Below are 12,531 nucleotides of genomic sequence, written 5' to 3'. Positions count from 1 at the left end.
AACGAAATGAGAGGGTTTAGGTTGTCGAGTCGAGGTGGTGGATGAAGGATAGAAGGGGACGGGATCCATCCATGTGTATGTGGTGCCGGATCAGGAGGTAGCAGAGGGAGGGAGTTGGAGTAGGTCAGCCTTGAATTGTATGAGAGGAGGAACCAACAAGATATGTTGCACGCCTGAGGTGAAGTGTCTCGTCCAGACCCAACACTCTTCACGCACGAGGCTAACACCACAAATGCTCTTGCCAGAGAATACTTATTAATATTTACTCCAAACGAACACGATCTTGGTGAATAATTTAAACTACTTCACAGATTTCTATATTAGTAAATGGTGAGGCTATCCTGGTCCATGGGAAGCCAGTGGGGGTTTAGATCCTTCTCTAGACTAGTCTTTAATTTCTAGATCAAGTAAATGTAGGGTAAATTGTATCTTTGGTCCTAACATAAATGTTAGCACGAGAACACAGACTGAATTATACAAATCAGTTACTCATAATTAGCTATAATTTTGAAGAGTTCTAGAGTATATTTCTCGTATGAAACTTCTAGATCTTCAGAGGACAGTATGACTCTGGAGAAAGTGAATGTCTAAGAGGGTTCGGGAACCGAGCCTCTGGTCCTTCTAATGACTAAGACAACCTATGAGGCTATAGCTCCTCTCCGGGGCCACTTACATCCGTGAATTGCATTTCCTCAGCGTCATCAATTGAGGCCACTGTAACTTTACCCTGACTCACAAAATGGTAGTCATGGATATCGTTGGACAGGAAGCAGATAGCTGCAATGGACCAAGTTATCGTTTTGAGAGGAAACACTGGAGATAAGAGACAATCTAATCATTAAGAATGAAGATTCATTTGTCCTGTGGTGTGGTACGCTCGGGCAGCCTCTTCTGATGTCATTTTAGTACATACGGCACCAAGATTATGGGCAAAAGATAGTCTCCCTCTTGCCCACAACCAGGATTTAACAACAGGAAATTGCTTTATATGTTGATGAATAGACCTCTCGTCCACTACTCAGTGTCATGTTTTAGATATATTAGTGAAAGTAATGTGGTGGAACTTGGCATTACCTGGTCCCTACTGTGGTCGGATATGGCACTGCCTGGCCTATACTGTGGTGGGATGTGGCACTGCTTGGCCTATACTGTGGTGGGATGTGGCACTGCCTGGTCTATACTGTGGTGGGATATGGCACTGCTTGGTTTATACTGTGGTGGGATATGGCACTGCCTGGTCTATACTGTGGTGGGATGTGGCACTGCCTGGTCTATACTGTGGTGGGATGTGGAACTGCCTGGTCTATACTGTGGTGGGATATGGCACTGCCTGGTCTATACTGTGGTAGGATATGGCACTGCCTGGTCTTTACTGAGGTGGAATATGGCACTGCTTGGTCTATACTGTGGTAGGATATGTCACTGCCTGGTCTTTACTGAGGTGGAATATGGCACTGCCTGGTCTGTACTACATGATCGTTCTTGTGGTGGGACCTGACACGACCTGACCCTCACTGTAAGGGAACGTGACGCTAACCAATGTCAACTCCTGCAGGACATGATAACAAATAAAGTATCCATACCGGGTCTGGCCTTAGATAAGCACACTGGCGTGCTCACCAGTGAGGCTGGAGGACTTAGTAAGCACGACACTGAAATGTATGCAGCCTTTCTTGTGTTATGTGTGGGGCAGGCATGGTGTGCATGTGTATAGGGCAGAGTCACTGTATGATTTTGTATGTTACCATCATTACTACCTTCCCCTAGACTTGAACTCAAGGAGTTTCTGACCCAACTTTTTCACAGTCTCACATTTAAGAATATAATGAACACTGCTGAAAAAAGGACATGCAGACTCATGATAATCATATACTAATTACTGGATTACAATGACTGTGTGTGTCTGTTGATTATGATATTCAAATGATTGATTTAGTCCAAGTGGGATGGACAGGTGTACCTGTGTTGGATGTGGTTTTTGTTTGCCTCAGGTCCAGGAACAGTGTCCAGTGTACGATAGATAAAACACCTCACTACCTTAACCCACATCCCTCAGATTTTGAGAATATCAAAACAACTGCATTTTGATGAGAAAAATTACATAATTATCTTTTCAAGTCTCTAGTGTGCTAATTTCATAGAATTTCAGCAATCAGCTTGAGTTAACTCCCCATTTTTGACATGTTTGTAAAGTGGATTTGTAGTAAATAACATCAGAAATGAGAACGTACGAGAATAAAAAAGATACTTACGCTTTATGTTCTTGATCTGGTCAGACATGATCTGGTAGAACATGTGGTAGGAACGCTCGAGGGTCTGTTGCGAGATGACGCGAGCCTTCTCCAGCAGGTAGGTCTCAATGTCGGCACCAGAGAGCTTGCCGGACGGACCGAAGTGGATACGGATGAACTTACCCTGTCGATGCGTGTAAGGGTCAGTGGTCAGGGACACATTACGGTACTAGGGGTTTAGGAGGACAGGAAGCAGATGGGGCTCTGAGCATAAATGGGGTTGGGGGTGGGTGGGTGCCTCATGAAGTGACGCTAAGCGAGTACTGAAAGGAATTTAGAATTTTTTCTTTTTCACGTTGGAGGCTCCAGTCACGGACAGAAGTTTACATCATGGTCAGGCCTCATTTGAAATATAGATTACCTTCATGATTTTAGAGGACTAGACTGATATCTATTGAATGGAATATTTGCAGAGAAAAAAACATGAACTTCTGGAGTAGTAATAGTTAGTGTTCGTAGTGAGGAGCGAGGACGGAAGTGATACTTACGAAGCGGGAGGAGTTGTCGTTACGAACGGTCTTGGCGTTGCCGAAAGCCTCCAGTACAGGGTTGGTCTGTACGATCTGGTCCTCCAGATTCTGTGACGAGAGTAAGAGGCCATCAGTACCTGTGTTGTGCGGTGGCGTTGACACCAAGCATGGCATAGGTTTCTGAGACAATACAAACTTAATAACAGTTCCTTAATGGACAAGTTAATTCTCATGAGTAGCAACAGGTGAAGCCTGATAGTAGAATGAAGAATCTTAGAAGGAAAGTATTTTACTTCATTACTATGATCATCAGAGTTCAAATAAAACAACAAATAAATCATCAAAGGAAAGAGCGGAGAAGATGTTAAAAGAGGCCATATGCTTCAGTGTTTGGAGCTGTTGGCGCCAGTGTGCGGTTATCAGCTACAGCTGAGCCGGAACATGGCGGGTTTAGAGCAAGTGTTGCCGCTGGAATCCAGAGAACAAACTTCAGTAGTTGGGAAGGGTAACAGTCAGATATTTTAATTCTTTAAGGACAGGGGCAAAAATCATCCAACATCTCGGGAATAAAAAAAGGAAATGAGAATCTAGTCACTTCGGTTGTTCCGATGGAAGTTTAAAAAATGTCTTTAAGGGTAACAAATATTATTTCTCTCGAGCCTCAAGTCTTGATGAGAGGCTTCTTTGGTTCTCACTGTTCCCAGAGAGAGCCCAGGTGTGAGGCAGGGTAAACCCCTCAGATCACTACATTACCTGCTTCTTCTCCTCCTTCTTCTTGGTGGAAGCGCCGACATTGGCGAAGTAGGCAATTACTTTCTTTGTGTTCTCAGTCTTGCCAGCACCAGACTCACCACTGCGTTAGAAGAATAGATACATATATTTATATAGTTAGCGGAAGCTGGAGAGAGAGTGCTGAAGCTGCAGTAACATTAGAGAGAATGGTAGGATTAGCACGGCTCGTGACACACTCAAGGTAGTAAGGCTGTAGGAGCAGCAGACAACACCAAGGTCTGAGAAGAGCGCATCACATCCAGATAGGATTTGCATGCTCAGAAGGCGGTAGGCAGCCTCTCCATATAGCGTAAACCGCTAATGCTGGAGAGTATAATTGTGCTTGGTGCATAGCAAGATCTTCCACTGTGCGAAGGAAAAGTGAGCGTAAACTAGCCAAGAAGCACATACTGAGCAGCAGTGAAGGCATTGTGAAGTTAATTGTGGGCGGGCGTTTGTAGCGATCCAGTACAAGATTACTGCCTCTTCCCGGCTAGTCCCCGAGGAGTACATCTTATAATGGAGCCCCGAGTACAGTTAACGGCCATTGTGTGACAGATATGGCATAGTGCTATGAGACTGTATATACTGCCTTGCTGCAAGGTAAACTTACACCACCGCCGGAAAACTTGAACGTTTTTTCCTTTTTCTTCTCAAAGCTATCAGTTCTCCTTGCGATGTTGGCAAAATACTGGATAACTTTCTTGGTGTTCTCAGTCTTTCCGGCGCCTGACTCGCCGCTAATTGGGTGAGTCAAGGAGAGAGGGAGAGGTAAGAGGAGAGAGGTAACTTTGTTGACACAGCGTAGAAGGGAAGGAGTGGGGCCGAAACTCTCGTCCTGGCGTAGCCTTGCCCCACCTCCTTCGCCTCCACCACATCACCAGGGACCCCAAGGGATAAAAATCAGATGTCTAATAATACTTTCCTAATTATATTTACCCAAAAAATCAATTGTCTGGTAATGACATTTAAACTTAGGCATATTAGTCAAGATTAAGATTAAATAGAAGTAATTGTAATAGTCATTCAAAAACATTCAGTAACTGATTGGCTTTTGAACTCTTGTTTTATGAGTAAAAAACGGCAAACAGTAGACCTTTAAAAAAAAATCAGGGATCAGACAGGAAATGGAATGAGTCTCATAAATTCCTTGATGAACAAACACTGGAAAATGTCCTACAGATTCCAGACACAAGGTTCAAAACACAGAGGATATGGATGGTTCAGGTAAACTGGTTAGGGCAAATTGTCATAGTTGTGTACTATATATATATATATATATATATATATATATATATATATATATATATATATATATATATATATATATATATCATTGATAGATCTAAAGATAAAAAACAGTAAGAGATCATTTTTCTTTTTTGAATATTCAGAGTTGACTCAAGAGGTTGGAGGTAGACTTACGTGATCAGCATGGACTGGTTCTCATGGTCTGGAAGGCAGGAGAACTCGAGTCAGTCGACATTAGACATATCTATATCATGACTCCTCTATAAGCAAACCCTCATTACCTCCTTCAGTAGCAATTTTAAGTCCTTCCATGAACTGTATTCCAGAAAATAAAGTCTTGTAGTAGCAAGGTTTATGAAATGGTCTAGTTTTATATGATGTGTAGTCTTTCCAGTGCATGAAGAGTTGGTGCATCCAAATTCAGGTACCTCAGCAGCATGTACAAAAATATATATGAGAGCGGCTTGGTTCGGTTCTTGGCCATATAGGGTATAGAGTTGAGCTAGTGCCAGTAGGGGGTAGGGTCGAGGTGTCTGCCAGTGCCAAAATAGCTTCTTGGCCGGCCAACCCCACCTCCCTCCCACCCACTCACCTCAGCCTCACCCTTCCAGTCTTGAGCGCCACCGATAGATTCATATATATATATATATATATATATATATATATATATATATATATATATATATATATATATATATATAAAGAGAGAGATTCAAATCTCAAAAATGATGCTGAGGTCAATTTTTACCTTTGAATATGAGTATAAACACAGTGCAAGTGTGTATGTAGCTTCGTTTGTGTGTGTCAGACTAGATGTGCTGTGCATGTACATGTTCTGGCGAACTTTTGCAGCAATACAGAGAGGAAAATGATGGTACATACTCTGCAACATGTCCGTGTAGGCACCGTCGGAGATGGCGAAGATGTGGGGTGGTACCTCATTACGCCTCTTGCCCTGGTAGATCTTGATCACGCGGTTGGTGTAGATGGGGTATCGCTTGTAGGGGTTGATGGCGACGCAGAAGAGGCCGGAGTAGGTGTAGATGAGCTTGCAGTAGTAGCGGGACCTTAGGTTGTACAGGACGGACGCATCGTTAAGGTAGGTCAGGTTGGACATGTCCTCGCATTTCTCGAACTTGGGAGGGTTGACCTGGTGGACGAAGTCTTTCTTGAAGTTCTTAGTCTCACCGTGGCCAACACCGACGGTCACCAGGTCGCCCTTGGTGCCCTGGATCTCGCCGATGACGTAGCCCTCCTTCTCGTCGGGGACCCAGCATGACTTCTTGGCATCGTAAGGTTTGGTCTGGTCGATACGCTTCTGCTCCAGGGAGACGTACAGGTATTCTGTGGGGTCGGGGTCGGGTCCAGTGCTCTTCAGTACAACGTGGCCAGGCATGTTGAAGGCAGGTGCTTGAAGGCAGTCGAAGTCAAGTCAGACACACAGTACGCCAGAACAGCCCTGGAACTTTCCTGTAACAGAAGACACACAGGACGTCAGCCACCTTCCTTTACGAAAAATCGAGACAGCATTCATCAATGAATCCAAACCTAAGTTACTGAGAAAAAAAGGAATAGTGATTTTCAGCGTTGCGTGACAACGTGGAGTCATGCGTTGGTTTGAATTTACGAGTCTTTAAGACATGTGAGCGTGGCAGATGATAGTGGGCAAGTTATGTTGACGTCACTAGGGGTAACGACTGTATCCAGTTAAGTTACGGACGATTGATAACGAAAAATAAACAAAAAATAAACATTCACTTAACGTAGAATGACATTGTTTACCAAGTTTTTAGGTCCATCACGAAACCAACTTTAGAATCAGTGTTATATATTTCAGGGGGAAGGATTAACGTGATGTAAAACACCGACGTGACATCAAACACACGACTTATATATGAGTGCAAGGGAAGTTCAGCTATGGATTGATATGACCCGTCTTGCAGTTTTAGAATTAGCAAAATGAAACTAGATATACAAGGCTTTTGAGATTCTCGCTTGCATGACAAAAAGTCTGTGAATGATGTTATGATAAGAGCAGAGAACACCTGAAGACGTACAAGACACTTCACAGCACCGCCACGGTCACACGGCTCGCCCGTTCACCCACTACAGGAGGACTGCCGAAGGGTTGCTGGGCGTGGCACTCATATACCCAGCCAGGAGGGGTGTAGGGGAGAGTGTAATGGGTGGAGCGGCTGGATGGGTGGCCAGGGTAGACTTGGCAAAGGCACCAACACACCCCCAGCAACCTGACACCAATGCTTCGCTATAAATATATATCGTCAGGGGCCGGAGCTACCACCCTACTGCTGCGTGTAGGAGGTGTACAAGACAACTCTGCCGGTGGCAAGGGCAGGAGCGTTGCACCACACAGCCGGGGGGCCCCTGGTGAGCGCCACACCATAATAATGATGGCGGTGAGTACCGTACCATCATCGCCATCTTCTGCTGGATAGCGGTGTTTACACCTTCCTTCCACGGGCAGGGTGAGTGCCAAAATAATGATGGTTGGACGAGTGCCACGTCGTTGCAGGAAAGACCGACTCATCCTGACCTCAACTATGAGGCGTTTGCTGAAATCCACCCACACACACACACATATTTCCAAGATGGAACTAACGTTTTCCATTCTCGAGGACCCAGAGCATGTGATCAGCTGCTTACTCATTTTCCTCGTAATATAACGACACGACTTGATTCCTCCAGTTGTCTATGATCGCCCTCTTTTAGATTGTCTCTCCCCACCGCACGGCCTCGCCCTACTGCCCCCCTTTAAGCGAAAGCTAATGGCACTTTGGCATCGCTGATGGGAATGTTTTACAAAAAAATTACGTTCTGGTTTCCCTGAGGAGATTAGGGCTTTGCGTTTGTCTTGTCTGCCGAGTGTAAAGCACGTGTTATTCTTGCAATAGGGAAGGTATTTATATATAACCCCCACCTCCCCAACACTGCCTTAAGATTATCTCTGTATCCAGTGATTCAGCCACTTATGACGCCATTCGTATCAGGGACTTGGCATATCGGAATCTACAGAAACTCCCTTCCAATTTCACTCACCATCCATCTTGGTCAGGAATCTTTCTAAGCCTGTTATTCACAAGGAAGAGGAGGATTTGATTCATTATAAAGTGAGCTAACCTTTCTTTTCTATCTTGCATTGTTGGCTCCGTCTGGCTAAAGCATTACCCAAACCCCAGACCTCAAATTTTGAACTAATTTTCTTTCTGTTTTCCCTGTCAACATATGTTCATAAAGCTACTCTTGGATAGTGTACTTCCACTCCGGTTGAGTCCGACCTTCCTTCAGTTCTTACTGCACCTCTGGCTCATCCTGTCACCCTTTCCGTATACTTTCGTGTAATCCAAAAAAGCACAGCTGTATTTGTACATGAGCAGTTTCCAAGGTTCTGACGGCATCCCTCATGTTTTGAAATAGACCTCTGCACTTTCGCTGATACTCGTCTGACTTCTCTTTGACGTAGAAATCAAAACTTTTCCATCACCTTCGTTGTACGCGCAAGCATCGGTACAGCCTATCTCCAAAAAAGTTACTTATCTAATCCTTCTTACTACCTTACAGATGCCTTGATCTCTGTTATATCCAAATCCCTTAAATCTCTCGTACCTCACATTTCCTCAATCGTTATTACTATCAGTCTTCCCTCTGATCACCTCTATGAATCTCGCGAAACGATATTACATTCCTTCTGTGACTGTTGTTGTTTGAGGAATGGCCCGTCCTAGCCCTTAATATTCAGGAAGCAGTTGATAAATCTGAGCTTTAATTTATTCAGTTTCAGCTTCTCCCTACATTCTCCTCTATTACTCACACCTTTCTCCACGATTTGTCCTGTCTCCTCTTTTGCTGCTTTTCATTATCGACCTTCTTTTTTTTTAACAAATTATCCAATATACTTTTAAAGTGACGAGTCTACTTCTTTCATCTCTACTTTATATTCTTATGTTCGATATGTTTCTTATTTTTTAGGCTGAGAGAGGATTTTTTGGTGTGGCAAATGTGACGAATGAGTCTTACATTTCTGAAATGAAATTTCTTCCTTTTATTCACTCAAAAATTCTACTAACTTTATTTCATTCCCTTTTGCTTTTTTTCACGACAATGAAAATAGTTAGCTCTTACATGTACTATAATACCTACATTACTCAGTTAAACTCTGCAGGAGATTATTCTCCTCTGAACAGTTACTCCGGTTATGTAAATGACTGACGCTACCTTGTATGGAGTACCGTTTTCATAGCTAGGTAGGGAGGCTCTAGTTACACTTATTGGACGGCATTTGTCAAGCATTTCCAATTTGCCAGCTCTCCTTGCCTTACCGCATCATCCCTGAATCCTGTTCTCCTACGCTGTGGTGTTGGTTCTTTCTTTCTAGACTGCTCTGTAATCACTTTGGTTGCTCATCCCAAGAGCTGGCTGCCTGATTATCATCTTTCCTTCCACGCACCGCTGGGCAAGCCACTCAATAGCCGTTATCAGTTCGAGGATGGGACCTGAGTGACATGCATTCGTCTTGCGCCAAGCCTAGGGTCGTCCATCACTAGATTCATAATTTTTGAGATTAGTGTCAGACGGTCCGAACTGTTGGTGAAGTTGTGAAATGTATAGAGCAGATGTTGGGGCAAGAATGCGCGTATTACCCGTACAAACCAAAGGTAAAGATATCTAGTAATCGAACTAAAGTTTGATATACCACTTAAAAGAGTCTGGGAAAGTCGAGTGATCGTGTGATTGTATGACGAAAACTTTATTCACTGAAAAGATGAATCACCTTGACAAAAAGTTTCTGTTTCATTTTCGTTCTGCTTGCTGTTTTGTTTTCATCACTTCTAACTGCCCCCCCCCCCTTTTTTTTTTTTACCTCATTTTTCTCCCTCGTTCATCATCATCATCATCATCATCTGTCTTTCATATCACTCTTCCCCTGTTCGTTCTCTCTGGGTTCACTAAGGATCATAAATCAGTAATTGAGATTCAAATGATACTGTAGATGGATCGCCAAGTTTCTCCATTTTAGCCATTAGATCCTGGCGCAACAGGAAAAGGTTCTGACGTTTGGGAAACATATGTAGTTATCATGCATTACGTGCTATCATGATATATATATAGCTAATGAATAGAAGCTTATATTACAGGAACATTGCCAACGTTAAAGTGGAAGGACTTTTTGTCATTTTTTAACGATCAGGTGTCGTAGTGGGTCACAGAGACAGGTCATTTTCGTACTGGGTCAAACACAAGTCGCCTACGTACTGGGTCATAGAGGGAGGTCACACCCATACTGGGTTACAGAGGCAAATCACCAGCGTACTGGGTTACACGGATGGATGACCATCATAATGGGTCACACAGCCAGTTCACCACCTTACTGGGTCACACATACAGGGAAACACTATAGTGGGTCACACGGAAAGGCCAGTACTGTGCTGGGTCAAACAGATTGGTCACAACTATACTGGGTCATACAGTAAAGTCATCACCTGACTGGGTCACACAGGTCACCACCTTGCCAAGTTATACAGATAAGTCGCCACTATTAGGTCATATAGACAGGTCACCAGTATATTTAGTCCCACAGGGGGTCACCACCATACTGGGTCATAGCGACAAGCCCCCAACGAAATATCGCACTGGGTCACACAGACAAGTCTCCAACGTTCTGGGTCGTACAGACGGGTCACAACCGCACTGGGTCACAGAGAAATCTCACAACCTTACTGGGCCGCAGAAAGAGGTCACTGGTGTATCGGGTCACACAGATAGTCTACCAACGTGCTGGGTCACACAGACAGGTCACCAACGTACTGAATCATACAGAGAGGTCACGAATATTTTGGGTCACAGATACAGGTCACCACCCTACTATTGTAAAGGGTCACACATACATATTGCCAGTATACTTGGTCATACAGATCACTATAACGGGTCACATAGACAAGTCGCCAACGTGCTGGGTCACACAGCAAAGTCACCACCTTGTAAGATGATAGACGGGTCACCACTATGTAAGGTCATACAGGCAGGTTACCACCGTATTGGGTCACACAGACATATCACCGTACTGGGTCATACAGACAAGTCGCCAAGGTCACGCAGCCGGGTCACCACCATACTGGGTCACACAGACTTCACCAGCATACTAGGTCACACAGACAGGTCACCACCATACTGGGTCAAACAGACGTATCCCCACCATACTGGGTCACACAGACTTCACCAGCATACTAGGTCACAGACAGGTCACCACCATACTGGGTCAAACAGACGTATCCCCACCATACTGGGTCACACCGACTTCACCAGCATACTAGGTCACACAGACAGGTCACCACCATACTGGGTCAAACAGACGTATCCCCACCATACTGGGTCACACAGACAGGTCACCAGCGTGCTGAGTCTAACAGAAAGGTCACCACCGTACTGAGGCACACAGACAGGTCACCAGCGTACCAGATCATACAAACAGGTCACAACTGTAGTGTGACACAGCGACAGATCATCATCGTATTGGTCATAGAGCAAGATCACAACTATACTGTGTTACATGGCCACACTGGATTGGGTCACACAGACACGGCACCAGCAGACTGGGTCACACAGACACAGCACCAGCGGACTGGGTCACACAGACACAGCACCAGCAGACTGGGTCGCACAGACACGGCACCAGCGGACTGGGTCACACAGACACAGCACCAGCAGACTGGGTCGCACAGACACGGCACCAGCGGACTGGGTCACACAGACACAGCACCAACGGATTGGGTCACACAGACACGGCACCAGCAGACTGGGTCACACAGACACGGCACCAGCGGACTGGGTCACACAGACACAGCACCAACGGATTGGGTCACCCAGACACGGCACCAGCAGACTGGGTCACACAGACACGGTAAGAACGGCTGGGTCACACAGACACTGTAAAAACGGCTGGGTCACACAGACACGGTACCACCGGCTGGGTCACACAGACACGATACAAACAGACTGGGTCACACAGACATACCAACGGACTGGGTCACACAGACAGGGTACCACCGGCAGGGTCACACACACGGTACCAACGGAATGGGTCACACAGACACGGTACCAACGGCTGGGTCACACAGACACGATACAAACAGACTGGGCCACACAGGCATACCAACGGACTGGGTCACACAGACACAATACCAACATACTGGGTCACACAGACACGGTACCACCGGCTGGGTCACACACACGGTACCAACATACTGGGTCACACACACGGTACCAACATACTGGGTCACACAGACGCGGCACCAGCGGACTGGGTCACACGGAAACAGCACCAACAGACTGGGTCACACAGACACGGTACAACCGGCTGGGTCACACACACGGTACCAACATAATGGGTCACACAGACACGGTACAACCGGCTGGGTCACACACACGGTACCAACATAATGGGTCACACAGACACGGCACCAGCGGACTGGGTCACACAGACACAGCACCAGCGGACTGGGTCACACAGACACGGTACAACCGGCTGGGTCACACAGACATGACACAAATGGAGTGGGTCACACAGACACTGTGCCGGTGGACAGGGTCTCAAAGACATGGAACCAATGGACTGGGTCACACAGACATGGCACCAACGGACTGGGTCACACATCACCATCCTGTTGGGTCACACAGGCAACGTCGCACTGGGACACAGACATGGCATCGTCTGGGTCACACAGACACGCCAC

The 12,531-nt window shown here is 45.6% G+C and overlaps 2 protein-coding genes across 51 annotated transcripts in view; one reads left to right on the top strand and one right to left on the bottom strand.

The window, feature by feature from the left end:
- LOC139764530 (myosin heavy chain, muscle-like) overlaps positions 1 to 7,122 on the bottom strand; it is a 35,757-nt gene extending 28,635 nt beyond the window's left edge. For 16 of the 50 annotated variants that reach the window (XM_071691229.1, XM_071691254.1, XM_071691242.1 and 13 more), the window contains exons 1-7: positions 6,841 to 6,979; positions 5,666 to 6,253; positions 4,958 to 4,985; positions 3,515 to 3,614; positions 2,780 to 2,869; positions 2,253 to 2,415; positions 674 to 777 (exon numbers count right to left, since the gene is read on the bottom strand). In XM_071691229.1, the coding sequence (XP_071547330.1) occupies positions 674 to 777; positions 2,253 to 2,415; positions 2,780 to 2,869; positions 3,515 to 3,614; positions 4,958 to 4,985; positions 5,666 to 6,179 (999 nt within the window). In that variant the 5' untranslated portion in view covers positions 6,180 to 6,253; positions 6,841 to 6,979. Of the gene's footprint in view, positions 1 to 673; positions 778 to 2,252; positions 2,416 to 2,779; positions 2,870 to 3,514; positions 3,615 to 4,145; positions 4,273 to 4,957; positions 4,986 to 5,665; positions 6,254 to 6,840 lie in introns of all 50 variants that reach the window. The other 34 variants (XM_071691232.1, XM_071691256.1, XM_071691252.1 and 31 more) reach the window with 5 other exon arrangements.
- LOC139764536 (allantoinase, mitochondrial) overlaps positions 1 to 12,531 on the top strand; it is a 117,206-nt gene that overhangs the window by 82,982 nt on the left and 21,693 nt on the right. The window lies entirely within an intron of this gene.

Source organism: Panulirus ornatus, chromosome 50, assembly GCF_036320965.1.
Source record: "Panulirus ornatus isolate Po-2019 chromosome 50, ASM3632096v1, whole genome shotgun sequence".
In the NCBI taxonomy this organism is placed as follows: domain Eukaryota; kingdom Metazoa; phylum Arthropoda; class Malacostraca; order Decapoda; family Palinuridae; genus Panulirus; species Panulirus ornatus.
Note: the sequence above shows the minus strand (reverse complement) of the source record. Positions and strands in the feature narration are given on the sequence as shown.